The sequence below is a fragment of the Giraffa tippelskirchi genome, chromosome 6, assembly GCF_054371585.1.
Source record: "Giraffa tippelskirchi isolate mGirTip1 chromosome 6, T2T-mGirTip1v1.2.pri, whole genome shotgun sequence".
NCBI lineage: Eukaryota > Metazoa > Chordata > Mammalia > Artiodactyla > Giraffidae > Giraffa > Giraffa tippelskirchi.
In genome coordinates, this window is record NC_137280.1 from 113,248,285 (window position 1) to 113,276,128 (window position 27,844).

At 54.0% G+C, this 27,844-nt stretch overlaps 2 protein-coding genes and 1 non-coding gene across 9 annotated transcripts; 2 read left to right on the forward strand and 1 right to left on the reverse strand.

Annotated features, from left to right (window-relative positions):
• Positions 1-4,125: 4,125 nt before the first annotated feature.
• On the reverse strand, positions 4,126-4,197 carry TRNAC-GCA (transfer RNA cysteine (anticodon GCA)). The gene has a single exon. It is a non-coding gene; the product is annotated as a tRNA-Cys (tRNA).
• Positions 4,198-6,349: 2,152 nt separating this feature from the next.
• On the forward strand, positions 6,350-9,984 carry EIF4E1B (eukaryotic translation initiation factor 4E family member 1B). The gene is made up of 7 exons (XM_081499202.1): positions 6,350-6,438; positions 6,515-6,675; positions 6,989-7,084; positions 7,695-7,758; positions 8,461-8,574; positions 8,720-8,859; positions 9,219-9,984. Exons 1-7 carry the CDS (start codon positions 6,421-6,423, stop codon positions 9,331-9,333), a joined length of 708 nt encoding a protein of 235 aa, XP_081355328.1. The 5' UTR covers positions 6,350-6,420; the 3' UTR covers positions 9,334-9,984.
• A 1,181-nt stretch (positions 9,985-11,165) lies between these two features.
• On the forward strand, positions 11,166-21,326 carry TSPAN17 (tetraspanin 17). 7 transcript variants are annotated; one of them, XR_014056492.1, is made up of 9 exons: positions 11,166-11,407; positions 14,624-14,674; positions 14,767-14,913; positions 15,858-16,028; positions 17,833-17,958; positions 18,521-18,577; positions 19,050-19,166; positions 19,255-19,516; positions 19,766-21,326. XR_014056492.1 is itself a non-coding variant. In XM_081499203.1 (9 exons), exons 1-9 carry the CDS (start codon positions 11,321-11,323, stop codon positions 19,927-19,929), a joined length of 954 nt encoding a protein of 317 aa, XP_081355329.1. In that variant the 5' UTR covers positions 11,166-11,320; the 3' UTR covers positions 19,930-21,326. The 7 variants fall into 7 exon arrangements, 4 of the variants coding, with proteins under 4 accessions (XP_081355329.1, XP_081355330.1, XP_081355331.1 ...); XR_014056493.1 differs by having other exon boundaries at positions 18,521-18,568; XM_081499203.1 differs by having other exon boundaries at positions 18,521-18,568; positions 19,255-19,318; positions 19,787-21,326.
• The last annotated feature ends 6,518 nt before the right edge of the window (positions 21,327-27,844 follow it).

Below are 27,844 nucleotides of genomic sequence, written 5' to 3' on the forward strand. Positions count from 1 at the left end.
GGAATTTTCCTGGAAGCCAACAATTCCTGCCTACCTGTCATTGGCTACACCTAACTGCAGGGACGTTAGAAAGTTTGGTCATCTCTCTGGGCTTATGACTTCCTCGAATCAAAGTATGAGAAGGGAAGAATAGTTATTGAGTGAGCCACTAGCCCCTCTGCCCCGCAAAAGGTTTTTGCCTCCAATTTTTTAAATTTTAAAAACTTCAAGCCTAGAGAAAAGTTCCAAACATAATGTGATGTCTGTCAGGCTCCTCTGTCCATGGGATTTTCCAGGCAAGAATACTGGAGTGAGTTGCCATTTCCTTCTCCAGGGCATCTTCCTGACCCAGGGATCAAACCTAGGTATCCTGCACTGCAGGGAGACTCTTTACCGTCTGAGCCAGCAGGGAATCCAAACATAATACAATGAACAAAACCTTTAGAAAAGTCACAATATTAGCACAATGAATACCCAGATATCCTCACCTAGGTTCGCCAGTTGTTAACATTTGCTACATCTTTCCTTCTCTCTCTGCATATGGGCTGTCTCCAGAAGAAGGTGGCATGGTTACTGGGTCACCACTTTCCAGTATGCTGGACTCTTTACCCCATGTCACATGTCTCCTTTAGGGCATAGGATGGCAGAGTCCAGACCCCTGGGTCTCTTTCTAGCCAGACCCTAAACCTGTGAGTTCTCAGGACCCTTTCTTTGTTTTTGTTCTCTCTCCTGGAAAATAGGCCCCTCTATTCCTCTTTTCTCTCCCCTTCTTAAGAATGCACTAAGAGGCTTCTGATGAGAGGGAAGCCTGGGAGAGTGTGGAGAAGGGGACAGGAGAAAAATCCCAACTGAAGCAGCAGGGGTTCCTTAAGAGAGTCCCAGGATCCTAGTTTCTGCTTGGGTTCTATAAAAATCCAGATGTGCCTTTATAACTCTGCATGTGGGGCCTAGCCATGTGACTGGACATTTAGCAACATTCCTGCTGTCCAGGCCTCAGGATGGGGAGGAAGGCAGGCAGGCAGGATGGGGGGCCTAAGATCAGACAGGGGAGGTGGTTAATACTGACTGAACACCTGTGTGCCAGGCACTATATTCGTTATATCACTAAGTCATAAAGTCAATCCTTTAAAGCAGGCATTTACATTTCCACTTTACAGACGAAGGAACCAGTACCCAGCGAGGGAAAGTAACTGGTCCTTGGCATCTAGTCTTTTCAGTCAGTCTTTCCTGAGTGTCTACTGTGTGGGAGATACTGTTCTAGGTTCTGGAGACTCAGCAGAAAACAAGATGCATGAAGTCCTTGCTCTCCTAGAGCTTACCATTCAAGAAGGAGAAGGCAGATAATTAACAAATGAACTAATGACCAAATAGGATCCCTTAGACTGTGTTACTTTTGTCAAAATCAGTGACGCTTACCTCACTAAGTCTAATGTTAGTTCTCCCTTGTCGCTCTGACTTCTGAGTGCTTGCCAGGAGCCAGGTCCTGCCCTAGGAACTGCAGAACAGAGTCGTGAGTAAAAGAGGCCCTGGGGACCTTATGTTCTAGCACCAGAAGGCAGATGATGAGTAAAATAAATAAGTAAAATATAGGATGTGTCAGGAGGTGACAAGTGCTTGGAGAGAAAGCAAAGAAGAGAAAGAGCATGGGAGTGCAGCGGTGGGGGCTGAGCGCTTGATCAGTTAGATGCAGCGGGCAGAGAAGGACTGGCTTGAGGTAGGAATTGAGAAAGCAGCCAGTGTAAAGTCCTAGGGCAGGTGTGGGTCTGGCATATTTGAAGACCTGCAAGGCAGCCAGTGTGGCTGTAGGGGTGGAGAGTCATGGGGAGGGGCTGCTGAGAGCTAGTGGGGCCTCACAGACCCTTGGACTGTGAGCACAGGAGTGATGTAATCTCACTTTCCTTTTTAAGGTTCGCTGTGTAGATAGTCGCTCAGTCGTGTCTGACTCTTTGTGACCCCATGGACATCTCCAGGCCAGAATACTGGAGTGGGTAATCTTTCCCTTCTCCAGGGGATTTTCCCAACCCAGGGATCAAACCCAGATCTCCTGCATTGCAGGCAGATTCTTCACCAGCTGAACCACAAGGGAAGCCCAAGAATACTGGAGTGGGTAGCCTATCCCTTCTCCAGCGGATCTTCCCGACCCAGGACTCGAACCGGGGTCTCCTGCATTGCAGGTGGATTCTTTACCAACTGAACTATCAGGGAAGCTGGGAGAAATATCAATAACCCCAGATATGCAGATGATACCACCCTTATGGCAGAAAGTGAAGAAGAACTAAAGAACCTCTTGATGAAAGTAAAAGAGGAGAGTGAAGAAGCTGGCTTCAAATTCAACATTCAGAAAACTAAGATCATGGCATCTGGTCCCATCACTTCATGGCAGATAGATGGGGAAACAATGAAACAGTGAGGGACTTTATTTTGGGGGGCTCCAAAATCACTGCAGACAGTGGCTGCAGCCATGAAATTAAAAGACGCTTGCTCCTTGGAAGAAAAGCTATAACCAACCTAGACAGCATATTAAAAAGCAGAGACATTGCTGACAAAGGTCCGTCTAGTCAAAACTATGGTTTTTCCAGTAGTCATGTACGGATGTGAGAGTTGGACTATAAAGAAAGCTGGGCACTGAAGAATTGATGGTTTTGAACTGTGATGTTGGAGAAGACTCTTGAGAGTCCCTTGGACAGCAGAGAGATCCAACCAGTCCATCCTAAAGGAAATCAGTCCTAAATATTCATTAGAAGGACTGATGCTGAAACTGAAACTCCAATACTTTGGCCACCTGCTGCGAAGAGCTGACTAGTTTGAAAAGACCCTGATGCTGGGAAAGATGGAAGGCAGGAGGAGAAGGGGATGACAGAGGATGAGATGGTTGGATGGCATCACCGACTCAATGGACATGAGTTTGAGTAAACTCCGGTGATGGACAGGGAGGCCTGGCATGCTGTAGTCCATGGAGTCGCAGAGTCGGACACAACTGAGTGACTGAACTGAACTGAACTGTGTAGACAGTAGATTGTTCTTGGGCCACGGAAGAAGCTGGGGCCTGTATGCATACCACTGCCATAGTACAGGTAAGATGACAGTCCGTTTGGACTAGGGTGTGGCAATGGAGATGGAGAGAAGTGGCTGGATCCTGGATATTTTGTAGGTAGAGCTGAATATGGAATGTGCTGATGGGTTAGAAAGAGACAAGTCAGGACCAGTCCAGAAGTTTTGGCTGAGCAGGTGGAAGGATGGAGAAGATTATAGGAGGAGCAGGTTGGGGGACAGGGGAAAGCCTGGAATTCAGCTTTGAATGCAATAGGTGTGAGACAGGTGCACGTAAGATATCCAGGTGGAGCTGTGAGCAGGCAGTTGGATGTGCTCTTCAGGATTTCATGCCGGGCCACAGGTGTTCTGTACATGTGACATCCAATGCCCATGACTGAATGGGATCATGAAATGGCAAGTGTTGACAGAGCAGAGCTGAGGTCCAAGGGCTCAGTCCTGGGAACTTCCAAGGCAAAGAGAAATTTTGTTCACATCTGTGTTCCTCAGTGCCTAAAACAGTGCCTTGGACATGGACCCTGGGACTCTAAATAGAATACAGTGGTGGTGAAGCTGTGACAGGTTTCAGGCTGGTGTCTTAAGAAACAGGCAGCTTCTGTCTCTCATCTCTTGGGACACTCATCCTGGGAACCCAGCCATTGTGCCATGAGGAAGCCAAGTGTTCACGTGGAGAGGCCACAAAGAGCTATCCCAGTTGACACCCCAGCTGAGGTTCCATCTGAGAGCCAGCGAAGACTGCCCTGCTGTGAGTGAGCAGACAGCCCCAGCCCCAGCCTGTGAGCCACTCCAATCGACAGGGATGTGGAGTAGAGATGGACCATCCCTAACAAGTGCTACCCAAATTGCAGATCTGTGAGGAAAATAAGTGATTATTGTAGTTTTAAGTCACTGGGTTTGGGGTGGTTTATTATATACCAACAGGAAGCCAGGACTCCATGCCCACCTCTCCAGAGCCTGCATGTTTGTGTGTGTTAGTTGCTCAGTCATGTCTGACTCTTTGTGACACACGGACTGTAGCCTGCCAGGCTCCTCTATCCATGGAGTTCTCCAGACAAGAAAACTGGAGTGGGTTGCCATGCCCTCCTCCAGGGGATCTTCCCTACCCAGGGATCGAACCTGGATCTCCTGCATTGCAGGCAGATACTTTACCATCTGAGCTACCAGGGAAGGCCCTCCTGAGCCTATCCACCACCAAACACCACTGAATCTTCCTTCAAAATGCTCTGAAATCCATCATATTCTCTCATCTTCCCAGCTGCCCCATTCATCACCTGGACAACCATGTTTGCATCCAGGTAGATCTCCTTTCATTCACTTTTAATTGAGCAGGGTCTGTTTCCTACACAGCAGCCAGAGAACTTGCTAGAAAGTCCATTTGTTTACCTCCCCAGCCCCTGAAGCACCCAATGGCTCTCCACTCTCCTAACATCAAGACTCACCATCTTTTCCCCTTTAGGCGTCAGCTGCAGAGGTCTTTATTCTCTTCCTCCAGTACCTCATGCTCCCTTTGCCCCAGCACCTCTGCACATGCCGCTTCCACTCCCAGAGATACCCTTCTCCACTGGGCTCATTAATCCTCGCTCAAACATCACCTCTTCTGTGAACTACCTCTGAGTTGGTAGTTCTCAAAATGAGGTCCCTGACCAGTTCATCCAGAAACTTGTTAGAAATGCCAGTTCTCAAGCCCAAGCCAGGTATTCGTTTGTTTGTGCTAAGTCACTTCAGTTCTGTCTGACTCTTTGCGACCCCATGGACTGTAGCCCACCAGGCTCCTCTGTCCATGGGATTCTCCAGGCAAGAATACTGGAGTGAGTTGCCAAGCCCTCCTCCAGGAGATTTTCCCAACCCAGGGATCAAACTCACATCTCTTACATATCCTGCACTGGCAGGCGGGTTCTTTACCACTAGCGCCACCTCAGAGGCAGAGTGCAGCAGTCGGTATTTAGCAAGCCTTGCAGGTGATTCTGATCCATGTTCTTGAGAAGTGCTGCTCTAAAGCCCCCAGTTCAGGTCATGGACTTGGTCTTCCCCCATCAGTGAATCCGTTTCCTTCAGAGGCTTGCGTTTGCTGTGACACAGGTCTTTGTGAGATGACTTGGTGTCTGCTCCCCTGATAGACCAGAGCACAGGGGCCACTCATCTTCTGCTCCTCACTGCCTCCCAGCACCCAGCCCCCCACAGGCCTGGCAGCACCACCTGGAGCTTAGAGATGTGGGTTGAACAGATATTGACTGTCACCCATGGGGTCTCCTGTGTGTGGCAGAGGGGAAGGCACTGGTCTCTTACAGAGCTGGGCCAAGGGGAGTGTGAGAAACCTTAAGAAACTTGGGGAGGTTTCAGCCCCTGCAGAAAAGGCTGCTGTTCAGAAGGCGGGGAAAGGATACCCAGCTTTCCCTCCCTCACTTCCCCAGTCCCTCCTCCACCCTGGGGAGGCCCTCAGCTGACTGCTATTGACCACTGAGCAGGCCTTGTTCTGTGGACTTGTTTTATATCACTTAATACAGTAAGCTTCTGAGTTGTGTTTCATTAATGTTGCAATTTTACAGAAAGGAAGACTGAGACTCAATGAGGTTCAGGTACTTGGCTGAGGTGGGGGCAGGGAGGACTTGACTCCAGCTGTGGACAGGTGCACTGGCCCTTGCCAACCATGTCCAGGTGGAGAATGCTCAGGTGGACAGGAGGGAAGAAGCATGAGTGCAGTGGGACACAGGGGCCATGCGGATCCTCCTTCGCTCTTCCAAAAGGCCACGTTGGCTGCAACAGATTGACAGAAGGAAGCCCCAGTGGTGCCAAACCTAAAATTTCAAAATGTGGATTTCTAATCTACAAGCTTCTTGTTTCTAAATAACCACATAAAAAAGAAAACCCACGGATGCTTCCAGAGACTAGATACATGCCTGTGTCAAATGACATTGGTGGCAAAAATTGAGGGGGTGAAAGACAGTAGAGCCCAAAGGGAGACACCACAATGTGTGTATTGTCTCTGACCTGGCCCTGCCCTACTCCCCTCCACCTTCTGCCATGTCTGGGTCAATCCACTTTAAATTCAGGGTCTACCTTGGCGGGATGTGGTTTCACTAAGGGTAAACCCCTAATACTGACCCTTGCCATCCTGTCTAAGCCCCCATATGACCAGTGCCATGTGGGCTGAGGCTAGGTCTGCCTGGTCACAGTTGTGTCCCCAGACCCCAGCCTGCATGCAGAAGATGCTCACTAAATGCTTGCTGATGGAACTAATAGTGCAGGCCCTTCCTCCTCGAACACCCCACCCCCACCCCACGCTGGCTCCTCCCAGTCGCCTGGTGGGCGGGGCGGGGCGATGGTGGGTTTAAGGCCGGCAGCTGGAGGCTCCCTGGGAGGGCTGGGTGCCTGTGGAGCCCAGGCTACAGCATGGCTGCCGCCCGCCCTGTAAGTCCACCCACCTGCCCCCTTGGGCAGCGAGGGCTGGGGCTCCCCGTCCAGCTTGACTCCTCTCCTTGGTCAGGCTGAAGAGGCTGAGGATGGAATCCAAAAGTGGAAGAAAGGGGAGGAGAAAGTGGAGGAGGAGGCAGCCGCGGGGCCGTGCATGGGGGAGGAGGCTCTGAGGAAGGCCCCGGAGGAGGGCCCCGTGGAGGGCAAGCTGGACTTACACCCGCTGCTCAACAGGTAGGGCAGGCCCTACCCTTGCCTTTGACCTCACTTCCTCATCTGGGAAAGGCCAGAGCTGCCCTAAGACTTGGGCCCTGCTGGCCTGTTCGGCCTTAATCCAGCTGAGATTCCGAGTTAAAGGCCCTCACTGGTCCCCCAGCCTCTCAGGATCACTGTCCCCATCACCTTGTGGGGCCGGTGCTACAAACCCTACCTCCCTGTTGGCTCGGGAAGGAGCAGGACTTCCGGGCCAACCTCCTGCTGTGGAGGTGGGGTGGGGCGGGCAGGTGGATGCACTCTGCTTCCTCCTGCCCCCTCCCCCACCCCCCAGGTGGGCTCTGTGGTTCTTCAAGAATGACCGCAGCCGAGCCTGGCAGAACAACCTGCATCGGGTCACCAAGTTCAACACCGTGGAGGACTTCTGGGCGTGAGTGTCTGTCCCTCATGGAGGAGGCTGAGGTCAGGGGGCCTTAGCTGAGGATCCTTCCCAGACCCCACCCCTCCAGGGAGCTGCTGCCTACACCGCTTTCCCAGTCCTTCCTGGGGTCTTGCAGCATCTCCTGAGGGCTGGGGCTTGGTGGGCTCTGCAAGGAAGTGGCGGGGAGTTTGGGCTGGGTCACAGCCCCTGCCCCCAAGCCTTCCTGGAACTCAGAGAGAAAGCCTGGGAAGTGGGAGAAGCGAGGAGTTGACCGTGACTCTGCTGCTCTATGCCTTGTGACCCTAGGCGAGTTCCTTCCCCTCTCTGAGCTTGTCTCAGCTACTGAGTGAGTTTCAGACTGTTTCAGTGTCTGTGGTGATCCAATGAGGGGGTCTGCAAGGTGCTTCACAAACTGTAGGGGGAGGTGAGAAGGTGGGATTTGAGGGTCTGGGTAAATGGGGATGGAATTTTTTGGCAGGGGGCACCAGTATGAGCTAAGGCTTGGAGGCTGGAAAGTGGGTGGAAAGCAGTGGGGTAAGAAGTTGAGGGATCTGAGGCCAGTTGAAACCAGGCCTGAAAAAGCTTGGACTTTCAGCTTGGGGTGGGGGTCTCTCTCCAGGATATATAATAATATCCAGCTGGCCAGTAAGCTCTCTTCCGGCTGTGACTACGCCCTGTTCAAGGTAAGCTCGGCTTCCCCCACTCCCTGGGACAGAGTGGGGCTGATTTCTTCCAAGCTTCCTCCCTCACAGGGGGTTTGACAGTGCGGTACTGAGGACAGCCTTCCTTGGAGCCAAGTATAACTTCCGGTTGGAGGACTGCTGTACAAAAGCCGTGGCAGAGTGTCAGACCTGAGCCCCATCTTGAAGAACAGGGGAGGGGGAAACAAGGGGGAGCAACGAAGGGGTCTAGGTTTCTGGCCTGGCTCTTTAACTTGGGGACTGCATCAGGATTGCCTGAGGACACTCATCAATGTCCAGTCCTGTCCTTGGAGGGGCTGGGCAGTGGGGCCCTGATGTCCACGTTTGCAGATTTCCCTAGGTGACTCATGCCCAGTGAGCCTGGGATGTCTGTCCCTCTCCACACTGGGGTTGCTCCAGACGCTTCCTTTAATCACCCCCATCTGAACTCTCATCTCAAGGATCTTGGTTCAGCAAAGGAGACAAACACACATCTATGCAAGGCTACGTGACGTGACCTATATTGAGGCTTAGGGGCCCATGGGAGCTTACAGGAGGGTCTGCAGGGCTGACCCTGCTTGTACTGAAGGGTGAAGACAGAAGATCTAGTCTGTGGAGGGGCTGGAGCAGGACCTGGGGAGGTGGCCAGGCACTCACTTCGCTTCGAACAAAGGGAGGTGGTTGATTCGCCAACCTGCCTCCCAGGATGGCATTAAGCCCATGTGGGAAGACAGCAGGAATAAGCGGGGTGGCCGCTGGCTGGTCAGCCTCACCAAGCAGCAGCGCCACATTGAGCTGGACCACCTGTGGCTGGAGACAGTGAGTGGGGAGTTGGGCGAGAGGCTGGGTGGGGAGGGTTCCCAAGGGAAGAGGCTGGGCTGGTGTGGTAGCAGTGGTCTCAAGGATGGCAGGGGCAGTCTCTGTGCCCACCAGGAGGCCTCATCCTCCTCCTTTTCGGGTCCAGCTGCTGTGCCTCATCGGGGAGAGCTTTGGGGAGCACAGCCGGGAAGTGTGTGGGGCCGTCATCAACATCCGAGCCAAGGGGGACAAGATTGCTGTGTGGACACGGGAGGCAGAGAACCAGGAGGGCGTGCTGCACATTGGGTGAGGGGTATCTCTGGCACAGGGTGGGGGCTGGGCCTCTTCTAGGGGAGAAAGTGGAAGGGGAATGGCTTGGCCTGCAAGGGAGACCTCCAGAATACTCCATGCTGTCTCTCCCATCTTTCTTCCGCAACTTGTGCAAAGGGTGTGGAGTCTAGATTTCCAACTATTTCTTGCAGACCTCTTTTCTTTTGCATTAGTCACATTTTGGGTTTCCACATGGGTAAGACACACACACACAACAGGAGTTACTGTGGCTGGAACCAGGGTAGGGGCTCTGGGCATAGGACCCATGGTCCCAGGTTAACTGCAGGACCCGCTGCTGACTGCCTGTCTCCTTTCCTCTCCCACTTACCTCCCAGGCGTGTCTACAAAGAGCGCCTGGGCCTCTCCACAAAGACCATCATTGGGTACCAGGCCCACGCAGACACAGCCACCAAGAGCAACTCCTTAGCCAAGAACAAATTTGTGGTGTGAGAGGACCGTGAGCCTCCTATTGCTGTGTGTATTTATTTCGCAAGGGCGCTGGGCTGGGCTGAGGGCAGATGCCATGTTTCTCCCGTATCCTGGGGCTCAGGCCTAGGGGTGAGTAGCCAACTTGAGGGCTCAGGGCAGTGGAAAGGTGGAGAAAACCCTGGGCTTTTTACCCCTGGGGGGCTGGGTTGGGTAGTGTGGTGAGGTGAGTCATTAGTGGAGGAGGTGGGACGGCAAATGGAAAGAGAACAGGAGAGAATCCTAGGATTCAGGACTATCTCCATGCCCCCTACCTTGGGGAAAACAGTTAGGTGTTCTGAAGGCCAGTCTGTTCCATTTGGGGGAGGGGGGTTCAAGGCCACTGACAGAGCTGGAGCTCAGGGACAGGAGTGGGGGCTCTGAGTGATCACTCTGCTTAAAAAACTTTTATGGGTTGCCTCTCATCAGATTTGTAGCCTTGGAGCCTACGCTTTATCCCACACCTTCACTCAGCCAGCTGTGTGTGGGTCCCTAGAGTAGGGGGGTGGGGTTGATGAGGGCCTGGCCCAGGAGAGGTGATCAGGCCTTACTGTGGCTCTGCCAGAGGTGGATTAACCGGAAGGTGAAGCTTAAGCCCCTTTCTGTTCCTGTTCTAAATAAATACTTTAAACAAAACTGGAATTTTTAAAAAAATCTTTTTTTAAAGTAATTTATTTATTTTGGCTGTGCTGGATCTTTGTTGCTGCGTGGGTTTTTCTCTAGTTGCAGAGAGCAGGGGCTACTCTCTGGCTGCAGGGCACAGGCTTCTCACTGTGGTGTCTTCCTTGTGGAGTATGGGCTCCAGGGTGCGCCGGCCTCAGTAGTTGCAGCTCTGGGGCTCTAAAGCACAGGCTCAATAGTTGTGGTGCACGAACTTAGTTGCTCCGTGGCATGTAGGATCTTCCCAGGTCAGGGATTGAACCTGGGTCTCCTGCATTGGCAGGAAGATTCTTTATCACTGAGCCAGCAGGGAAGCCCAAAACTGGAATTATTTTTAAAGAGGACTCTAAAATTCGCCCCCCTAAACCTTGGTCTGCTCCAGTCCTGCCTTGAGAGGGCTCATGTGAGACCCCTTCGGTAACAAGGAGCCTGATCAAGGTAGATGCTGGTATGGGGAAGAGACGGTGCGGGGCGGTGCTTCAACCACGAAAAGGGTTTGAGCCGGGGGCTGCAGTATATGCCCCCTGGCAAAACTGAAGGGGCAGGGAGCAGCAGGTGCAGCCCTTACAAGACCCAGGCGTCATCCCGTCTGAGTCTGAACCAGAAGAGACAGAACCGAATTTCCGAGTGAGAAGCACTTCTGATTCGACTCCCCTGTAATAAAACGTCCTGCACGAGTGCTAAAAAACACCATCCATATAACTATTCTCTGTTCGCTCACCAGCGCGGTCGTTACTCCTCTCCAGGGATGGGCACCGACAGCAAGGCCGGGGATTGGGGTGGCGCTGGTACTGATCCTTGTGGTGTAGGGGGAACTGGGGGTCTTTCATGCCTGCGACTTGCGGGGCAAGCATCTGCGGTGGGTCTGAAGGACGCTGCAGCAGCCAGCGTAAGGGGCGGAGTCAGGCCTAGAGGCGGGGCTCCGAGGGGGCTGAGTCTGGCTGTGGGGAGGGGCCTGGACATGGGTGGTGTGCCTGTATGGGGGCGGGGCCCGGAGGGGAACAGTCGGGAGGGGGCGGAGCCAGATCCAGAGGCGGTGCTCCAAAGGGGCTGAGCGGGGCTAGGGGCGGAGCCTAGGGCGGGGCGGAATCCGGCATAGAGGAGGGGCTCTGAGTGGACCGAGCCGGGGCTGTTCGGGCTCCGGGGGCGGTCCCTGCGGGGCGGGCGGGGCCCGACGGGCTCTCTGTGTGGCCGCGGCCATGAAGCCGCAGCCGCCGGGCTAGGCCCCGGGCGGCTCTAGCCCAGGGCGGCCCGCGGAGGGCTGGGCCCAGCCTCCGGGCCCGGTTCGCGGACCGGCGTGCGGCCACTCACCATGCCCGGCAAGCACCAGCACTTCCAGGAACCCGAGGTCGGCTGCTGCGGGAAATACTTCCTGTTTGGCTTCAACATCGTCTTCTGGGTGAGCGCGGAGTGGGTTCTGGGCCCTGTGCTGGGGGTGGCGGAAGGAGGAGGCTCAGTTCCCTATTAGGGGAGACACTCTTTGCCACAAGGCCTTGGGACCGTCCCCCAACTTCTTCCTCCCCTTCCCACCTCCACGCCCACGCTCTGGAGCACCTGAGGGAATTATAGAGAGGCCCGTATTGCAGGGGGCGGGTCCCAGCCACTGCGGTAGTAGGATGGGGAGGGGTAGTCTTCCAGGGTCTTTTCAGGGCTAAGCGGAGAAATGGGAGGTGTTTCGGTGAAGACTCCGCGGCCCTACTTGGTGCGGGTCGCCCCCGCTCCCTCCCTTACCCTGAGGTGTAAGGGATCCGTGGATCCCCACCTCTGGTTTTGCCGGTAGGGAGGAAAGCCTCCACGAAGGGCGGGATTCCCTCTCCAGCCCTTTTACCGCTCCAGTACCTGGGCCTACCGCTTCGCCTTAAGCTCCTACAAAGAGGCGGGAGGGGGGGGGATAGGTCAAACTCCCACCCCCAAACTAAGAGGCTTCCAGGCAAGGAGGGCCAGTCGCCCTAGTTATCCGCCGAGGACAGGCGGATATTCCCGTATGAAAGGCCGGGAGAGCTGGCCTTGGGGAACAGAATTCAACATTACACAGCTGAGCAAATCGAGGTGTCAGGGCCAGGCTGTCCCTGACTGGAGAAGGGAATCGCTGGTGCCCCTCCCAGGGTGGAATCCGTACCCCTGGGCCTGCCAAGTCATTTTTCCCTTCCCCCTCCCCCATCCCATCTCTCCAAGGCTACTTGCTGACTCTTCAGTCTCTACTCCTGACGCCTTGGGTCAGAATGTCAGGCCTACTCAGTTTTGTTTAGCAGGAATCAGTGGCACTGCCCTCTGCCCACAGGCTGCTCCGGCAGTGTGGGCGTCCTTTGGCCCCTGCAGTGCCACAGTCTTGAGAGTGTGGGCCATGTGCAAAGAGCTGGTCTGGTGGGAAAGTCTGGGGCTCTGGTTGTCTCGGGCCTAGCTGTGAGACAGTGGGCAAGTCACTTCTCTCTGGGCCTCAGCTACCCTGACAGGGAGTGAGGGATGATGAAGTCTGCTCCTCAGGGCTGTTAGGCAGATGACATGAATTATAACTTACTGTATTCTTGCAGTTACTTTAATTATAATCTACATTTTATAGGTGAAGGAACAGGCACAGAGAGGTTAAGTTATTTAACCCAGAGTCACACAGCCAGTAAGCACAGAGCCAAAGTGACAGCTCAGTGGGCAGCAGGTGGAGGTGAGGCAGAGCACTGAGCAGAGGGAGCCACCAAATGTCAAGGGGGGAGAGGCATGAGAGACCCAGGCTTGTTCCAGGGTTCCCTAGGATGGGGACTCCAAGTGTGAAAGGCCCCAGGGTTGGGGCAGGGTTTGAGTTTCATGTTGAGGGCAGTGGGGATGGATTTGTTTTAGCTTCTGTATTAGAGGCAGATCTGCCTGACTGCCATGGGCAAGAAGACCCATGGCAGTCTAGGGCAAAGGAGGGATGGCGGGTGGACAGGTGAGGAAGGTTTCAGGGGAAGTTATCAGGCTGAATTGACAGGACTGGCCCAGAGCACCCTGCGGTGTCTGGCTTGATGTCTTCAGTTTGTCCCTTGCACCACCAACCATGATCTTACCTCTGGACCTTTGCTAGTACTTCTGCCTGAAATTCAGTACTTCTGCTTGGAATTCAGTACTTCTGCCTGGAATTCTTTTCTCTTCAATGCCCCTTTTCATCATTCAGGCCTCAGCTAAAATGTCACCATGCTCCCTAACTGAAACATGCTCCCCCCCAACCCCCCACCCTATCACTTCCCATCACATCACCCTGTTTGATTTTCTTTAAAGGCTCTGTTGTTATCTGAAACTACCTTGTTTGCACACTGTGGGTTTCCCCCACTGGAGTGTAACCTCCATGAAGGCTGAGAGCTCATGTGCCCTTTTCACTGATGTATTTTCGGTGCATGAAATGGAGCCTGGGAAGCAGAGGCTTTTGCAGCAGGCCGGTGAACTAAGGGCTCTAGAGCCAGTGAGAGGTTTGGGTGGAGATTGGGAGACTGCCAGTGTCATGATGAGGTGAAAGGTAAGTTTGAGAAGAAGAAGGGTAGGTTGGAGGTTGAGGTTGGAACCTGGTGGAGGAGGGGGTGGCCTTGTGTATGGCACCAGTGAAGCAAAGCCTTGTAGGAGGGAGGCTGAAAAGGGGCTGGAGGAGGAATGGCATTGCGTTAACCATGGGGAGGTTTGAGAAAGAGAAAGTAGTAATCATTCACCTGTCTAAAGGCCATGGGCGGGTCAGATGGGATGAGGCAGAAGTGAGGTTTGGTTTCATATCCCAGATCTAATGTGGGGGAGGGAAGGAAAAATATTTCTAGAAAAAGAGTACAGCAGTGAGAGGAGCCTGGGGTCAGAAAGGGGTGGGTGCTAAAGGTGGCTGGCCAGGGGTGGAGTTGACTGAGGCTCTGCACTGAGGCGGGGAGGGAGCCTGTAGAGAAAGCAGGTGGGAGATGGAGGTCTGAAGAGGCAACGTCACGGTCTTGGGCTTGGGCAGGAGGGGCACTCTCCCTCTGAGCCTAGATGTCCTGCTCGGGTTCAGGCAGCTGACCTGAACATCCAGGGCTCGTCTCAGCACAGAGATGAGGTGGGATGGTGGGTGGTGTTTAGAAGGTCTAGCCCAGGGCCCCTCTGCTGATCTAGCTCTGCGCTGGGATTCCTGGTCATTCAGGGGTCTTTGGCTGTGAGCTGCCAAGATGTACTCTGGCAGATGGAGGTTGGAAGGGTGGGATGGGAGTAGGGTGGCAGTCACAGAATTGCAGGGAAGCAGGAGGACCAGACTTGGGAGGATACTGGAGAGGATGCCAGGAGCCTGGAACCCCATAGGCCTGAGGTGAGGGAAGAGGCTCAGGAACCAGTCGCTGATGCTTGGTGGGACTGTTTTGGCCCTCCTCTGCTCCATTTCTGAAGTTCCAAGAAGGGATCCCTTCTTAGGGCTGGGGAGGGTTCAGTGGTCCAAGCTGTGCCCTGTGGGAAGAAACACTGAGATGCAGTCTTAGAAAGATGGAAAAGACCCTGGATCCCATTTACAGCCCATTCCCCTCTTTCTCTCTTTACCCGTGGCTTCCTGAAGAGCCTGAGCACCAGCGGGGAGGGGGCTCTGCTGGGGGTGGGAAAGAATGCTAGTGTCGCAGCCCTCAGCTCTTTGCTGCTGCTCTTGCAGGTGTTGGGGGCCCTGTTCCTGGCCATTGGTCTCTGGGCCTGGAGTGAGAAGGTAAGGCAGTGGGATATGGTGCAGGGCTGCTATGGGCTGAGATGGTGAGAGGGCCAGTCCCCCCCCCACCTGCCTCTGCTCCCCCTGCACAGGGCGTTCTCTCCAACATCTCGGCACTGACAGATCTGGGAGGCCTTGACCCCGTGTGGCTGTTTGTGGTGGTTGGAGGCGTCATGTCCGTGCTGGGCTTTGCCGGCTGCATTGGGGCCCTCCGGGAGAACACTTTCCTGCTCAAGTTTGTGAGTGCCCTCCCACCTAGATTCACTGGGGACCCCAACCTCCTCCCACCTACTTCTTACATATAGTTCATGCTTAATAATGGTAGTTTTATTATTATGTAATTTTAACAGTGGTCACCAGGCTTGTATTATTAATACATTTATAGGATCCTCTGTTGTAAATGGGGCTTCCCTGGTGGCTCAGCGGTAAATAAGCCCTGGGTTCAATCCCTGGGTGGGGAAGATCCCCTGGAGAAGGGCATGGCAACCCACTCCAGTATTCTTGCTTGGAGAGTCCCATGGACAGAGGAGCCTGGAACGCTACAGTCCCTAAGGGTCACAGAGTCGAACACAACTGAAGCAACTAAACAGCAGCAGCAGCTGTTGTAAGTGACCGAAACCTAATGGCCTGGGCCCTAAGGGAAAATGGCTATTAAGAAAACCCAGGGATGTGTTAGCTGCTCAGCTCTGTGCCTCTGGGTTGGCTCTAGACCCCTTGGGGTGGAAAGATGTCCAGGAATGGGGGGTGGGGGTTACTGGCTTCAAGCCGCCCTCCCAGGAACTCTGCTGAAGGCTGAGTGAGTCTCTCCTTTCCCAGCCGTTCTGCCCAAGTTCTTTAATTGCATCTCCTTAATCCTGATTGGCCACCTCTGGACCAATCCCTGTGGCCCCAGGGGAGGTAGTGCTCTGATTGGTGGGCTCTTGATGCGTGCCTAGTCCTCTACATGGAAGTGGCTCCTTCGGAACCAGAGAAACTGGAGTTGTGTGTGGAGGGTGGCTTCTCAAAGACAATAGAGTAGGTAAGAACAGCGCTATCTTTTTTCATCATGAATCAATACTAATATGGTAGAAGGTGGAGACTCTGGGCTGCCTTGAGTCAGGGTGAGGGAGGTTGAAACCCCACTCAGTGGCAACCCCAGGCCCTGTATCTCTGACCCCCACTGTCCGTCTGCCCCCCATGCCAGTTCTCCGTGTTCCTTGGCCTCATCTTCTTCCTGGAGCTGGCAACAGGGATCCTGGCCTTCGTCTTCAAGGACTGGATTCGAGACCAGCTCAACCTCTTCATCAACAACAATGTCAAGGCCTATCGGGATGACATTGACCTCCAGAACCTCATTGACTTTGCTCAGGAATACGTAAGTCTGGCATCCAGCTCCAGCCACATACAGGAGGCACCTGCCAGGCAGATGAACGAAGGAGCAAGTTCCCTGTGTGCTGTGACCATTCCCTTGCCAGGCCAGGCAAGCCCCAAGGAAGAGAGCCAGGTGTCCCCTTATCTGAAAGGAAGCCAGCCCTTGGTGATCTCCATGTGCCTAACCCTGCATGGATACAGGGTTGTGGAGCAAAGGCCAGAGACTACAAACTGGCAGCTTCTAGGCCAGGCTTAGGACACACTTAAAGGAGGAAATGTGGCATGAAAATGTAGATTTCTTCTCCCACTAAGCTGGGCCCACAATATCGGCCGGGGCTACCTTGCCACTGCCCCTTTGCTAGTAGAGAGGCTCTCTGCCACCGTCCCCGTCACTCTATTTGATTATACCTGTTGGCCCTCTTCTCTCATTTATATTATTTGTTTGGCTTCTGAACTTAGTCGGGTTTGAGACCCTCCCCACCACCCAGAAGCTCTGCCCTTAAGCTTGCAAACCTAACCCCTGTGAAGAAGCAGTCAGTGAACAGTTCAAGAAATCCTAGACACCTTCTGCCTGCACGTTCTCACCCACTCACACACTTAGTCACACACACTCATAGTTGCACCCACTTAAACAGTCATACTCCTTTGATGCCATCCGCCCCAAGAACTGCTCTGGGATCCAGAGGTGAACCAGAGCTGGTACCTGTTTTGAGGATCTCTCAACCCAGGGCAGAAGTAAATGAAGAGCTAGGTCGTTAGGATGTGATTTATTTGTTCATTTAACGCAGAATCATGATGGACCAACTGTGTGCTGGGTCCTGAGCTAGGTGCTGGGGATTCAGGGGTGAAGAAGAGCTAGGACCTGTCTTTGTGTGGATGGTGATTTGGGGGAAGAGACAGATGATAAACAAGCAAAAGAAACAAACGTGTGTGTGTGTAGCATTATAAATTGTGGTAAAGGCTGAAATGGGGAAGCACAGAGAAGGAGAAGGCCTCTAGGGGCTGGCCTTGGGGGAGGAGAAGGAGCAGGGATGTGATGAGAGGAGCCAGTGTTCTCCAGTGGGAGCAGGGGTGCTGAGCGGAGAGGAGGTAGGCAGAGCTGCATGGCTGTGCCTCACTCCCCCTATTCAGTCCACAGGGCCTACCTGTGTCTGCCACTGAGCTGGTCCCTTGAGGACCAGCTATTTGGCAGCCTGTGCTGTGTCACTGAGCTAAGGCTGCCTGTCTCCCCCCTAGATTGTGAGCTGCTTGCTTCATTGCAGTGCCACCTAAGGAAGCAGCCCATTGTCTTGGGTAGGGGTCATGGGGATACAGGTGCCCATGGTAGCATCTATGAAGTGGGATGAGGAATGGTCATGAGGGTGGCAGGATTGCTCTCCAGTCCCTGGAGAGAGGAAAAAAGAAGGTCTTTCGTAAAAATTGTGGGACAAGTGTGGGGAGACCAGGCACAGATAGGGGCCTTCAGCCTCTCTGCACAGTTTATTGAAACTCCCAACCCTCAAGGTAGCCTAGAGGAAGCCACAGTCCTTGGGCCACTGTCCTTGCCCACTCCCTTTTCTCAGCCTCTCTTGAGCTAGGGGGACAAGCTCAGGAGCCCCTTCCCACTACCCGCAGCCCCCATCAACTTGGTCAGGAGCCTCGAGCTGCTTTGATGGTCCTGGGCCCAGGCTCGACCTATCTGTGGGGAGGTTCCCATCTGACTGGCTGCCTCCAGGCCACTGCCAGCCAAGCCAGCCTGGGCCTGTCCCCAACAGGATGGGGCTCCTGGGGTGGGCCTGGCTCACCTGGGCTCTCCTCCCACCCCCTAGTGGTCTTGCTGCGGAGCCCGAGGGCCCAACGACTGGAACCTCAATATCTACTTCAACTGCACTGACTTGAACCCCAGTCGGGAGCGCTGCGGGGTGCCCTTCTCCTGCTGTGTTAGGGACCCAGCGGTGAGTGAGACTTGGCGAGGGGCGGGACCTCGGGAGGAGGGGCGGGGCCTCAGCGCGCTGGCGCAGTCTGGAAGGAGCCCACCACAGACCTCGCCTCAGTCCTGCTCTGGGGGCCACCGATGTCGGGGAAGCCCTCTTATGTGTAGTAGCCCTGCTGGGCTGGGGAGTTTGTGTCGGTGGGTGGTGTTGAGGCCTGCTGGATGGCGACTGCTTCTCTTGGCTCATCATGCTGGGGTGGCAGGGGTGGGGTTTCTGAAACTTTCATGGTTTTCTTTAAGAGCAGAAGCTTCTTGCAGTGACATCCCTCCAGTCACAGGGCACAGGGACACTGAGGGCCAGGTTTCTTCCCACTCTTACAACACACGGGCAGGCAGGGCTCCTAAAAAGAAGCAGTTCAAGCTGGCATTGCGGCCATGCACCTTGGCGACAGGGAGAGGTGCTCGGGTCCTAGCCAGCTTCCTTTAAGGAGCGGCGACCGCGGCGGAATCCGTGGTTCCATCCGCTTCCCCTGAGGCCTCATGGGTGCCCCTACCGAGTTGCTCCCTGGCGTGTTTCTCCTCAGGAAGATGTCCTCAACACTCAGTGTGGCTACGACGTCCGGCTCAAACTGGTGAGAGGGGTGGGGACAGGGCTGGGGGGAACTGGGGACACTAGGATAAGAAGGGGGGCCCTCATATGCTCCAAAAGGCCTCAAGGATTCCGGGGGCGGGGGAAGGGAGTGTTGAGTTCCAGGAGGCACAGAGGTCTTGATACTCCCGAACACAGGGCAGTGGACTCCTGTAGAGGAGGAAAACAGGAAGACAGTGATAACGAAATATGAACAGCAGTGTGACAATTTCACCTAAATACTAGGAAAAAGCTAAAAGGAGGGAGGTAATGAGGTTGGGGCAGGGCAGTCAGGGAAGGCCTCTTAGAGGAGAAGCCGTCTGTGCTGAGACCCCAAGGAGGAGAAGGCCCTTCGGTGGGGCTCCAGGTGGCAGGCGCTAAGGTATAAGGCCCTGGGCCAGGTTGAGCTTGGCACTCTGGACTGAGGTGGGGCCCCTGGTGGCTGTGGGCTGGCTGAGCCGAGCCTGGTGCCTGTTTGTCCCCAGGAGCTGGAGCAGCAGGGCTTCATCCACACCAAAGGCTGCGTGGGCCAGTTTGAAAAGTGGCTGCAGGACAACCTGATTGTTGTGGCAGGGGTCTTCGTGGGCATCGCCCTTCTCCAGGTACCCCTGTGGCCCTGCACAACCTCGCTCTGTCCTGGGCAGTCTGCCCTCCCGGTGGCCCCTCCCTCACCTGCCCTCTGTCTTCCAGATCTTTGGCATCTGCCTGGCCCAGAACCTCATCAGTGACATCAAGGCAGTGAAGGCCAACTGGTGAGGCTGCCACGCTGGCCATGGCCACTCGCCTGGCCAACCCCGGGACCCTCCACTCTGCCCATAATGGGCAAGGCTGCAGGAGGTGTTTCTGCTTGGACCTGAACCCCACATGGGGCTCGTGGGCCACTGCACTGTGCGCCCATGGAGAGCCGCATGGCTCTGCCCGGCTGCCTGTCCTGGAGCTGTGTGTACGGAGGGTGGGTGTGCACAGGGAGCCACCGTCTGGGCTGCTGTTGGGTGGTTGGCTCTCCAGGGGACTAGGAAAGGCCCAGCTAGGAGGGGGCAGGCCAGGTGGGGTGGGCTTGGGGACTGCTGTTGCCTGGGACTCAGTCTCACGTATCTCAGAGTTCTCTTCACTAGTGACCCCTCCAGGAGCCCACTTCAGCCTCAATGTCTCAGACTCTAAAATGGGTCCAAGAATCTTCTCTCCCTTGCTTGCCTCTCAGGATCAAATATGATGACGGCTACAAACTACTCAAATAAACAAATCCTTGAAAACCAGTGGCTTCCGCCCAGCGTCCTGAAGGTTCTGTCAGCTGCAGGGCCTCGGCAGAGCTCTCCACCTTGGGCCCTGGCCCAGACCCACTCCGCATTTTCTTGGTCTGGGTAGTATATACATTTGAGCCAACCTTTAAAACGTGGTGTATTTCAAAGAGATCTGTAAAAGTCCAGATCCCAAGCTTCTCGTGAAGATTGGCCATCCGGCTGCCGCGGCTGTTGGAACATCATCGTCCCCCGCCTGTTTCCTGTTCTCTGAGAGATCTACCTGGCCAGTGCTGCTCACCCTGTAGGCTGGGGTTGACCTCCTCTCTGCTGTAGGGTTTTCCCCTGAAAACACCTCGAGGCTGCCGTGGGCCAATCTTGGAGCAAGGCACAGGGATGTGAAAAATGGAGAGGCCACACAACTTGGGTGGGGTCCAACCCCACTGGAGACTGAGATGGGTGCTCAGGAGAATGGCTGAGGTGTGGAATGAAGATCAGGAAGGTTTGGGGAAGGAAATAATTGGAAGTAAAAAACTTGGCACCTGTACGGTTGGCAGGGAGCCTGCTTTGGGGCCCATGGTGGTTGATGCTGGGTCTCAGTTGCAATCAAATGGTGGCCTCCGGAGCTGCCTCATGACCACCAGAGGGCGCTCCAGCACAGCTTTGTTTGTGTCTGGCGACTTCCACTGCAACCTCTCTCTGGTACAGCCAAGTGGCTTGTGTGTCCACCCTGCTTACCAGTGCTTCTGATTCAGGGAACTTGAGATATTTGAAAAGAGTTCAGACTTGGGAAGTCTGACTGTTGCTCTCAACTCTGCCTCGTAGCTGCATGAAGGGGTGTGTGGCTAGTAAATGCTGCACCCATCCATCCTGGGGGTGCTCTTTGAGAATCAAAGGGATATGGGGTAGTTCATAGATCTCCAACTCAGATGCTCTTAAGGTCACATAGGTCATATAAATGAATGAAGTAGGCCTTTGACTTGTGAGGCCTTTGCAGTGCAACTGACTTTCCTACTATCCCTGAAGACCACACAGAGAGACATTGCTTTGTGACCAGAGAAATATTCGGGCCATTGAGTTGATGATGTACCTTGAGATACAATAGAGTATGGTGAGGACTGACAGAGCATAGATCCCCATCTGAACTTGGTGACTGTCATTTAGTTGTGGTTAATTTCTATAAAGTGGGAATGCAGGTCTAATGTCAGAAATCCAGAGAAGCCAGGAGTTCAGGATTTTATGTGAAATAGACCTATTTTTAAGTTGTTAATTAATGAAAATAATTTAAATGCTGCAAGCCCAACAAAAGGTGTACAGCTTTGGCCCCTGTGACACTGCAGATCCCTCTGGGACACTCATCCGCTGGAGTCCTGGCTGCTCTGCCATCCAGGGGTGCTGAGAGCTGCTGCTGGGAGGGCAGGGTGTCGGGTATGCACCCAGCATCGTGGCTCCCAGACACCAGGTGGACAGTGTCCGGGGTCCCTGACAGGCGCCAGTGTACCACAATAAATGCAACTCACAGTATTGGGCATGTCTTGCCTTTTTTTTTTTTTTCCAATTTCAAAAGCTTTCACTTTTCATTTCCCCCCTTAAACCTCAGCAGCGCCCCTTGTGAGGCAGAGATTCTTTTCCTGATGAAGAGACTGGGGCTGGGTGGGGGGAGTTGCCCAGCACACAGCTGGAGGAGGCACCCAGCTCTGAGCCCTCTCTTTGGAGGTCTGCACCAGACCTGTCCTGCCTTTCTGATGCACACGAGTGACACCTGCACAACCAGTAGGAGCAGCAAGGTATCATTCCCAAAGCTTGAGCTGAGCTTCCACGCAGGTGCTGGGGATGCAGAGGAGAAAGAAGGGCGAAGTCCTAGCCCTTGGGCTCCATTCTTGTGGGGGAGACACGACTAAGTAAGCATTTTTGTTAGTAATACAAGCTGTGAAGAAAAGAAGAGTGATGGTCTGACAGGAGTAGCTGGAGTGTCTGGGAGAAGGGACCTTCTGATGAGGTGGTGGAAGGGGTCCCATCTCTGGGAAGCTCCAGGGGAATAGTTGCCCTAGGGGCCCTGAAGCTGGTGGGTTTGGCATAAGGGAGCTTGGTGTGCTGGAGAGGTGAGGGTGGGTGAAGGTCAGAGGGCACAGATAGAGGGAAGTGGTGGAACCAGGATATATTTGGAAATAGGACCAATGAGATGCATAGGAATGACTGGAAGGGGTGGGCGTGACCTTGGCTGGGGACCCAGAGTTCCCCAAAGCTCAGTTCTGCTGCAGGACATCCATCCATCCACTCAGGCTGGAGGCTGGGGTCACTGGAGCATCTTGCCCTTGCCCTCCTGGAGCCTACGGTCTCCTGGCAGGGACAGATGGAACAGTTGCCAGTGGTGTAACATGTATGTGGTGATGAGCACATGAGGATCACCCCACGTGGCATTTCAGCCTGGCGAGAGACAAGTTCCTGTCCCCAAAGTAGAACTTGGGACAGTTCTTTTCCTTGTACTAAGGAGCCCTTACCCAGACGGGACCTCTCTTGGTGTGTAGAAAACACAAGGAAGCTTTATAAGCACCCTACTTCCCATCACTCTAGATGGGTCCCTGGGATACGATCAAGGTCACCCTCTCACCGTCTATCAGGGACACTCGTGGTGACAGCGTTGGGCGTTGACTGGCAACCTGGGAGTCCCTTAGGAGCCCTTGGCCTGCCTGGTCTAACCAGAGGAGAGGCTGCCAGCAGCTCACCCAGCAACTCAGCAGGAGGACGTCCTGTGACATCAGGCTACCTCGCCTGTGGAGGAAGGGGGAGTAGTGGAAGGGACAGATTGAGCCCGAACCAACGAGACCTTGAATCTGGACAAGGAGGTCAGATGGGCTACGGAGTCCGGGAACAGGGTTCCCTTCCAGAGGGCGGCCGGCGCTTGCTTTGGAAGGATACACTCCCAGAAGCCACCAGAGGGCGCCAAAGTGCAGCCCACGCAGGCAGCCGAGTCTGCGGCGGGTCACTGGAGGGAGGTCCGCGTGGCTGAGCAAAGCCAAGCCCCGTTCCAGACACCCGGCAGCCCACCCTGTAGGTGCCAAGTCCGGACCTTGCCACCCTCTGTCCTTTCTTCTCCGAGGACTTAGAGCTAGCGACACCTCCTTCTCCACAGATGCCCCGCGCAGTGCAGTGGTCGCTCAGGGAGACCTTAGCCCACCTTCCGGTCTCCACACGGGTAATGTCTGCTAGGCAGGGCTGGGAAGAAGGTCACTTTCTCCAGGACGTCGAAGTGACATACTCCAACACATGTACCTACATTATTCATTCAGCCAGATTTACTGAGCACCTACTGTGTGCAGACACTGTGGTGGGTGCACCTTGGGATCAACAGCGTCTGTCTGCAAAGGGCCAAATGGTAAATATTTTAGGTTTTCAGGTCATACAACCACTCAACTCTGCCTTTGTAGCAGAAAGCAGCTCTCGCCAAGACAAACAAATGAGTGTGGCCGTGTTCAAATAACATTTTCTGGACGCTGAAATTTGAATTTCATATAATTTTCATGTGTCACAAAATACTATCCCTCTTTTGATTATCAGCAATTAAAAAACATAAAACCATTCTTTTATATATAACTCTGGAGCTATGTAAAAACAGGCAGTGGGCTGGATTGGCTTCACACACAGGCTCGTGTGTCCCCCCTCCCTGCCCCAAGGGAGACCCTGCCCAGGAAGGGAGACCTCACCCAGGAAGAAAGAACACCAGGGAGCATGAGCCTGGTGGTGAGTCCCTCACCCAGGAGAGGATGTGAGTGTTGTTGGAAATATGAATGAGCAAGGGGCCCTGAGAGTGTGGGGGTGGGTCAGGACTCGGCAATAAATGGGATGGTCAGAGGGAGCCTCAATGAGACAGGAAGTTGGAGCAATGACTTTTTATATTACTTTTAAATCATTTTGGTAGGACAGGTAAATTAGGAACCCATTCTACTTAAAACTCATTAGAAAAGACCCTGATGCTGGGAAAGATTGAAGGCAAGAGGAGAAGGGGACGACAGAGAATGAGATGGTTGGATGGCATCGCGACTCAATGGACATGAGTTTGAGCAAACTCCAGGAGATAGTGAAGGACAGGGAAGCTTGGCGTGCTACAGTCCATGGGATCGCAAAGAGTCAGACACGCCTGAGTGACTGAACAACTACTTAAAATGTGGATAACACTAAGGTCTTCTTAGTGCCCCATTCTGTTCCCCCCTCCTCTTCCAGTGACATTGAAGCTGTGAGCTATAGATCCCTCTGGATCACTTGCATTTTAAAAATTTCATCCTCATATTATGTATTCATAGAAAATGTTCAGCATGGTTGTGAGTGTGTGTAAGTTGCAGGATACTGTCCCCATCTTGCTGGGCTACCCCCACCCCCACCCCAACCGTGATGTGTTTTGAACACAGAGTCACATTTTGTGCATGTGAGGCTGCTACCTTTCTCAACTGCAGGGATGTCCCCTGCAGGAATAAGTCATGTTTTGCCTCTCCTTCCCTTTCTTTGACTGTCCATAGATAGTGACAGTCAAGCTGTTCCTGCTCTGGGGCGCTTTCCACCTCGAGGCTCTGACGGCCGGGCCCTCTCTCCTGAGTTTCCAGCTGAAGCAGCCACTATTCGCTAAACAGGACGATGGGAGGCAACAGCAGAAGGTGGCCCTAAGTCAGATCTGATTGCAGAGGTGGCCCCAGCAGGTCCCTTCCTGTGCCCAGGGGCCTCATTTTCTGCCCCTTGCCCCAGGCACTGGCCGGGCAGGCTGCATTGCCACAGATCTGGGGCCTGGAACTCGGCCCATCAGAGGTGTGAAAGCCACACAGCTAGCCCCTTGGCCCTGTGAAGGCTGTTGCCACGGTAATGCCTTCCTGGTATGCTGTGCAGCCACGCAGACAGACGGGAATATCAGCCTCCTGCAGACAAAGGGGCCTGCTCTGTGGCCCAAGAGAGAGTCCAGTCCTTGATGGAGGCTGCTGCTTTAGGCTCCTAGAGGCCTGGCCACGCACCTGGCCACTTGGATCCTGCTTCCAGGAATGATCTTCTGGGAATTAGCTCTTCAGCCCTGCCTCCTGCTGAGGCCAGGCCCTCCCCAGACTGCTCCAGCATGCCCTATCCCCAATCTGTTGGTGTCTCCTGGGAATCATGCCTTGTGGTGGTGGTGGGGGAGTAGTTCCCAGCAGATGGGCCATGTGGAATTGCAGCCAGCTCACCCACCAGCCAACATTGGCCAGGCTCACCCATCAGCCATTGCTGGCCAGGCCAGGAATTCTGCGGCTCCAACACAGTTTCTGCCTTCAGGGGGCTCATGTTCTGGTGAGAGACACAGACAGGTGAATCACCAGTCTTTACGGGTGGTTCATTTGTGTAAATAGGTGGTGCAGGCATGTGGTTAGAAACTGCAAACTGCGTGGAAGGCTCTGTGCAAATCTCCCTCTCGTCCCCGTCTCCTGCTCTCATGCCCCTCCCCCGAGAGCAGCGCTGTCAGCCCGGACCACTCCTCCGGAGATGGTCTATGCATTCAAAAGCAGATCTCCTCTAGAAACAAAGCAGAACTTAAGCTGCGTCCTGCACCCGCCGGCAGCCTCTGTCTGCATTTTTCACTGACCAGCATTTCTGGGAGATAATTACATAGCAGTATGTACAGATCCACCCAACGCTTTTCAACAACAGCAAACCCATAATAATAGCAAGAACTTATACTTACTCTGTGCTGGATGCTCCTCTAAGCACTTTATTTATATTAACTGATTGACTCCCCCGAATACTGGAGATGGACGCTCTGCTTATCTCCCTCCGCAGGCAGGAGACCAGGGATGCCCATTGTATGGTATGGCCTGAGTGACTCTCATGACCCCTCCTGATGGACACGGAGGACATTTCCGGGCAGTGAGCACTTTTATCTTTGGGCACTTGTATGTCAGAGGATGAATGCTTGGAAGTGAAAGGCTAGGTCAAAGGGCAGGTACATTTGGAATTTACATAGCTATTGTCCAATTACCCTCTGAAAAGGTCACACTCCCTCGGTTACTAAGGTGGGACCCGCCCCTCCCGCTTCAGTAGCGAGAGCCTGAGGTGCCTTTATCCGCCTTTTCTGCCTTCACCGATCTGATAGAAGAAAACCATCTCCTCTCATGGTCTTCCTTCGCGTTACTCTTATGACAGAGGTTGAGTGTCTTTTCACACAGATCAGTACAATCTGGTGTGCTGTGTGCTTAATCGTTTCAGTCGTGTCCGACTCTTCGAGATCCCATGGACTGCAGCCTTCCAGGCTCCTCTGTCCGTGGGATTCTCCAGGCAAGGAGACTGCGGGGGTGGGGGGGTTGTCATGCCCTTCTCCAGGGGATCTTCCCCACCCAGAGATCAAACCTGTGTCTCTTATGTCTCCTGCATTGGTGGGTTCTTTAACACGAACGCCATCTGGGAAGCCCAGATTCTGGTAGAGTCAGAATTACACAGATCGAGGTCCAGAGGGGCTGGGAGCCAAGAGGCTGGAGCGGTTTTGCAGTCAGCGGTGAGGGTAGAGATGGTCCAGGAACAATTGCCAGGGTCATGCGAGCTGGCCCCTGGGCTATGGGACAGACATAGGGAGGGCATTCTTGGTAGAGGGGAGGGTCCGAGCAAAGGCTCAAAAGAATGGGAGGCCAAGCCCGAGGAGCCCCTCTTCTCATCAATGTCACCTCTACTCCCCGAGGCCTGAATCTCCAGCCAGGCTGTTTCCTCTGCTCCCACACACAGCTTGAGCTAAGCCTTGGTTCCTAGGGTCTCTGCCCAAGCATCTTCCAGGGTCCTTAGAGGGGAACCCCCACCCAAGACCTTAGTAGGTAGCCTCCCTTGCCCCTCTCCACCCCTGCCTCCTCTTCCCCTCCCACCCATCCTCGCCACCAGCCGAGTGAGCGTACATCCTCATTAACACGGTTCAGTGGCCAGCGCTGGTAATTGATCTCCCACCAGCCCAGTATGGACAGCAGCTAATGGGGATGAATGGCGTAGGAGGTGCCTCTGAGGGACGTTCACCAGGAGGCCCCAGCAGGGCGGAGAGATGGGCAGGAGATGGAGATGCACTGAGGAGGCCTTCGAGTCAGCTGGGCAGTCTACGGCTGCCTCTGCCCACTCCTCTGGGCTGCCATCCAGCCCTCAATCTGACCCTGGGTCCGGATGAGCACACCGGTGGGCAGAGAGGTTCTGAAATTCAGCTGCCTGCTGGTGTGGAGGCAGAGGCCAGTCTCAGAGGAGGGACTGGAGTTCTGGGATGGAACCCCAGGAAGGATTTGAGTGCTGGGGCCCAAGTAGGGCAGGTCCCCAATTAGTCTTGTGTGGAGGAGGGACCAAGACACTCCAAAACCAAATCGGCCAGCCATGGATTCCATTGGCCAGTCAGTCAATAAGTATTTATTAAGTGGTTACCATGTGCCAGGCACTGGGTAGTTGCTAGGTGACCCAAATAGTCAAGATCTTCTTTATGGTCAGGGGGATGGACAGTAACTAGGAAAATACACAGTTAATATGGTAATAAATGGTGATAAATGCTCAGATGAAAATAAATGGGGTTACGTGATAGGAATGCCTGAATGGAGTGCTGCTTTAGGAAGAGACTAGGGGAGGTAACATGTGAGTTGAAACCTGAATGGTGACAAGGAAAAAGCACTCTGGGAAAGGGAATGGGCAGAGCAAAGGTCCTGAGGCTGAAATGAGCTTTGGGTGTTGGAAAAAGAAGAAGGGACCAGTATGGCTGAAGCATGGCCTGTGAGGAGGAGATGAGCTGAGAAATCAGTGGCAATAAGGTAAGGATGATCATGGTCAAGGCCAGAAGTCCAATTGCCAGGTGGTGGATGGGTCCCCATTCCAGGTGGTGTTAGCCACATGCAAAGTGAGAGAGAAAGGTCTGACCTGGGTCAGCTGGGCCAGAGTCAGGCTTGGAAAGATTCCTGTCACTCTCTGGTCATATGCCTACAGATTAGGAAGGGGCAGACTTTCAGGGGTGTCAGGCCAACCTCAACCTGACTGAGAGGAGACACAGAGGCCTTGCTGGTCATCCTGGGGGAAGGTATCCA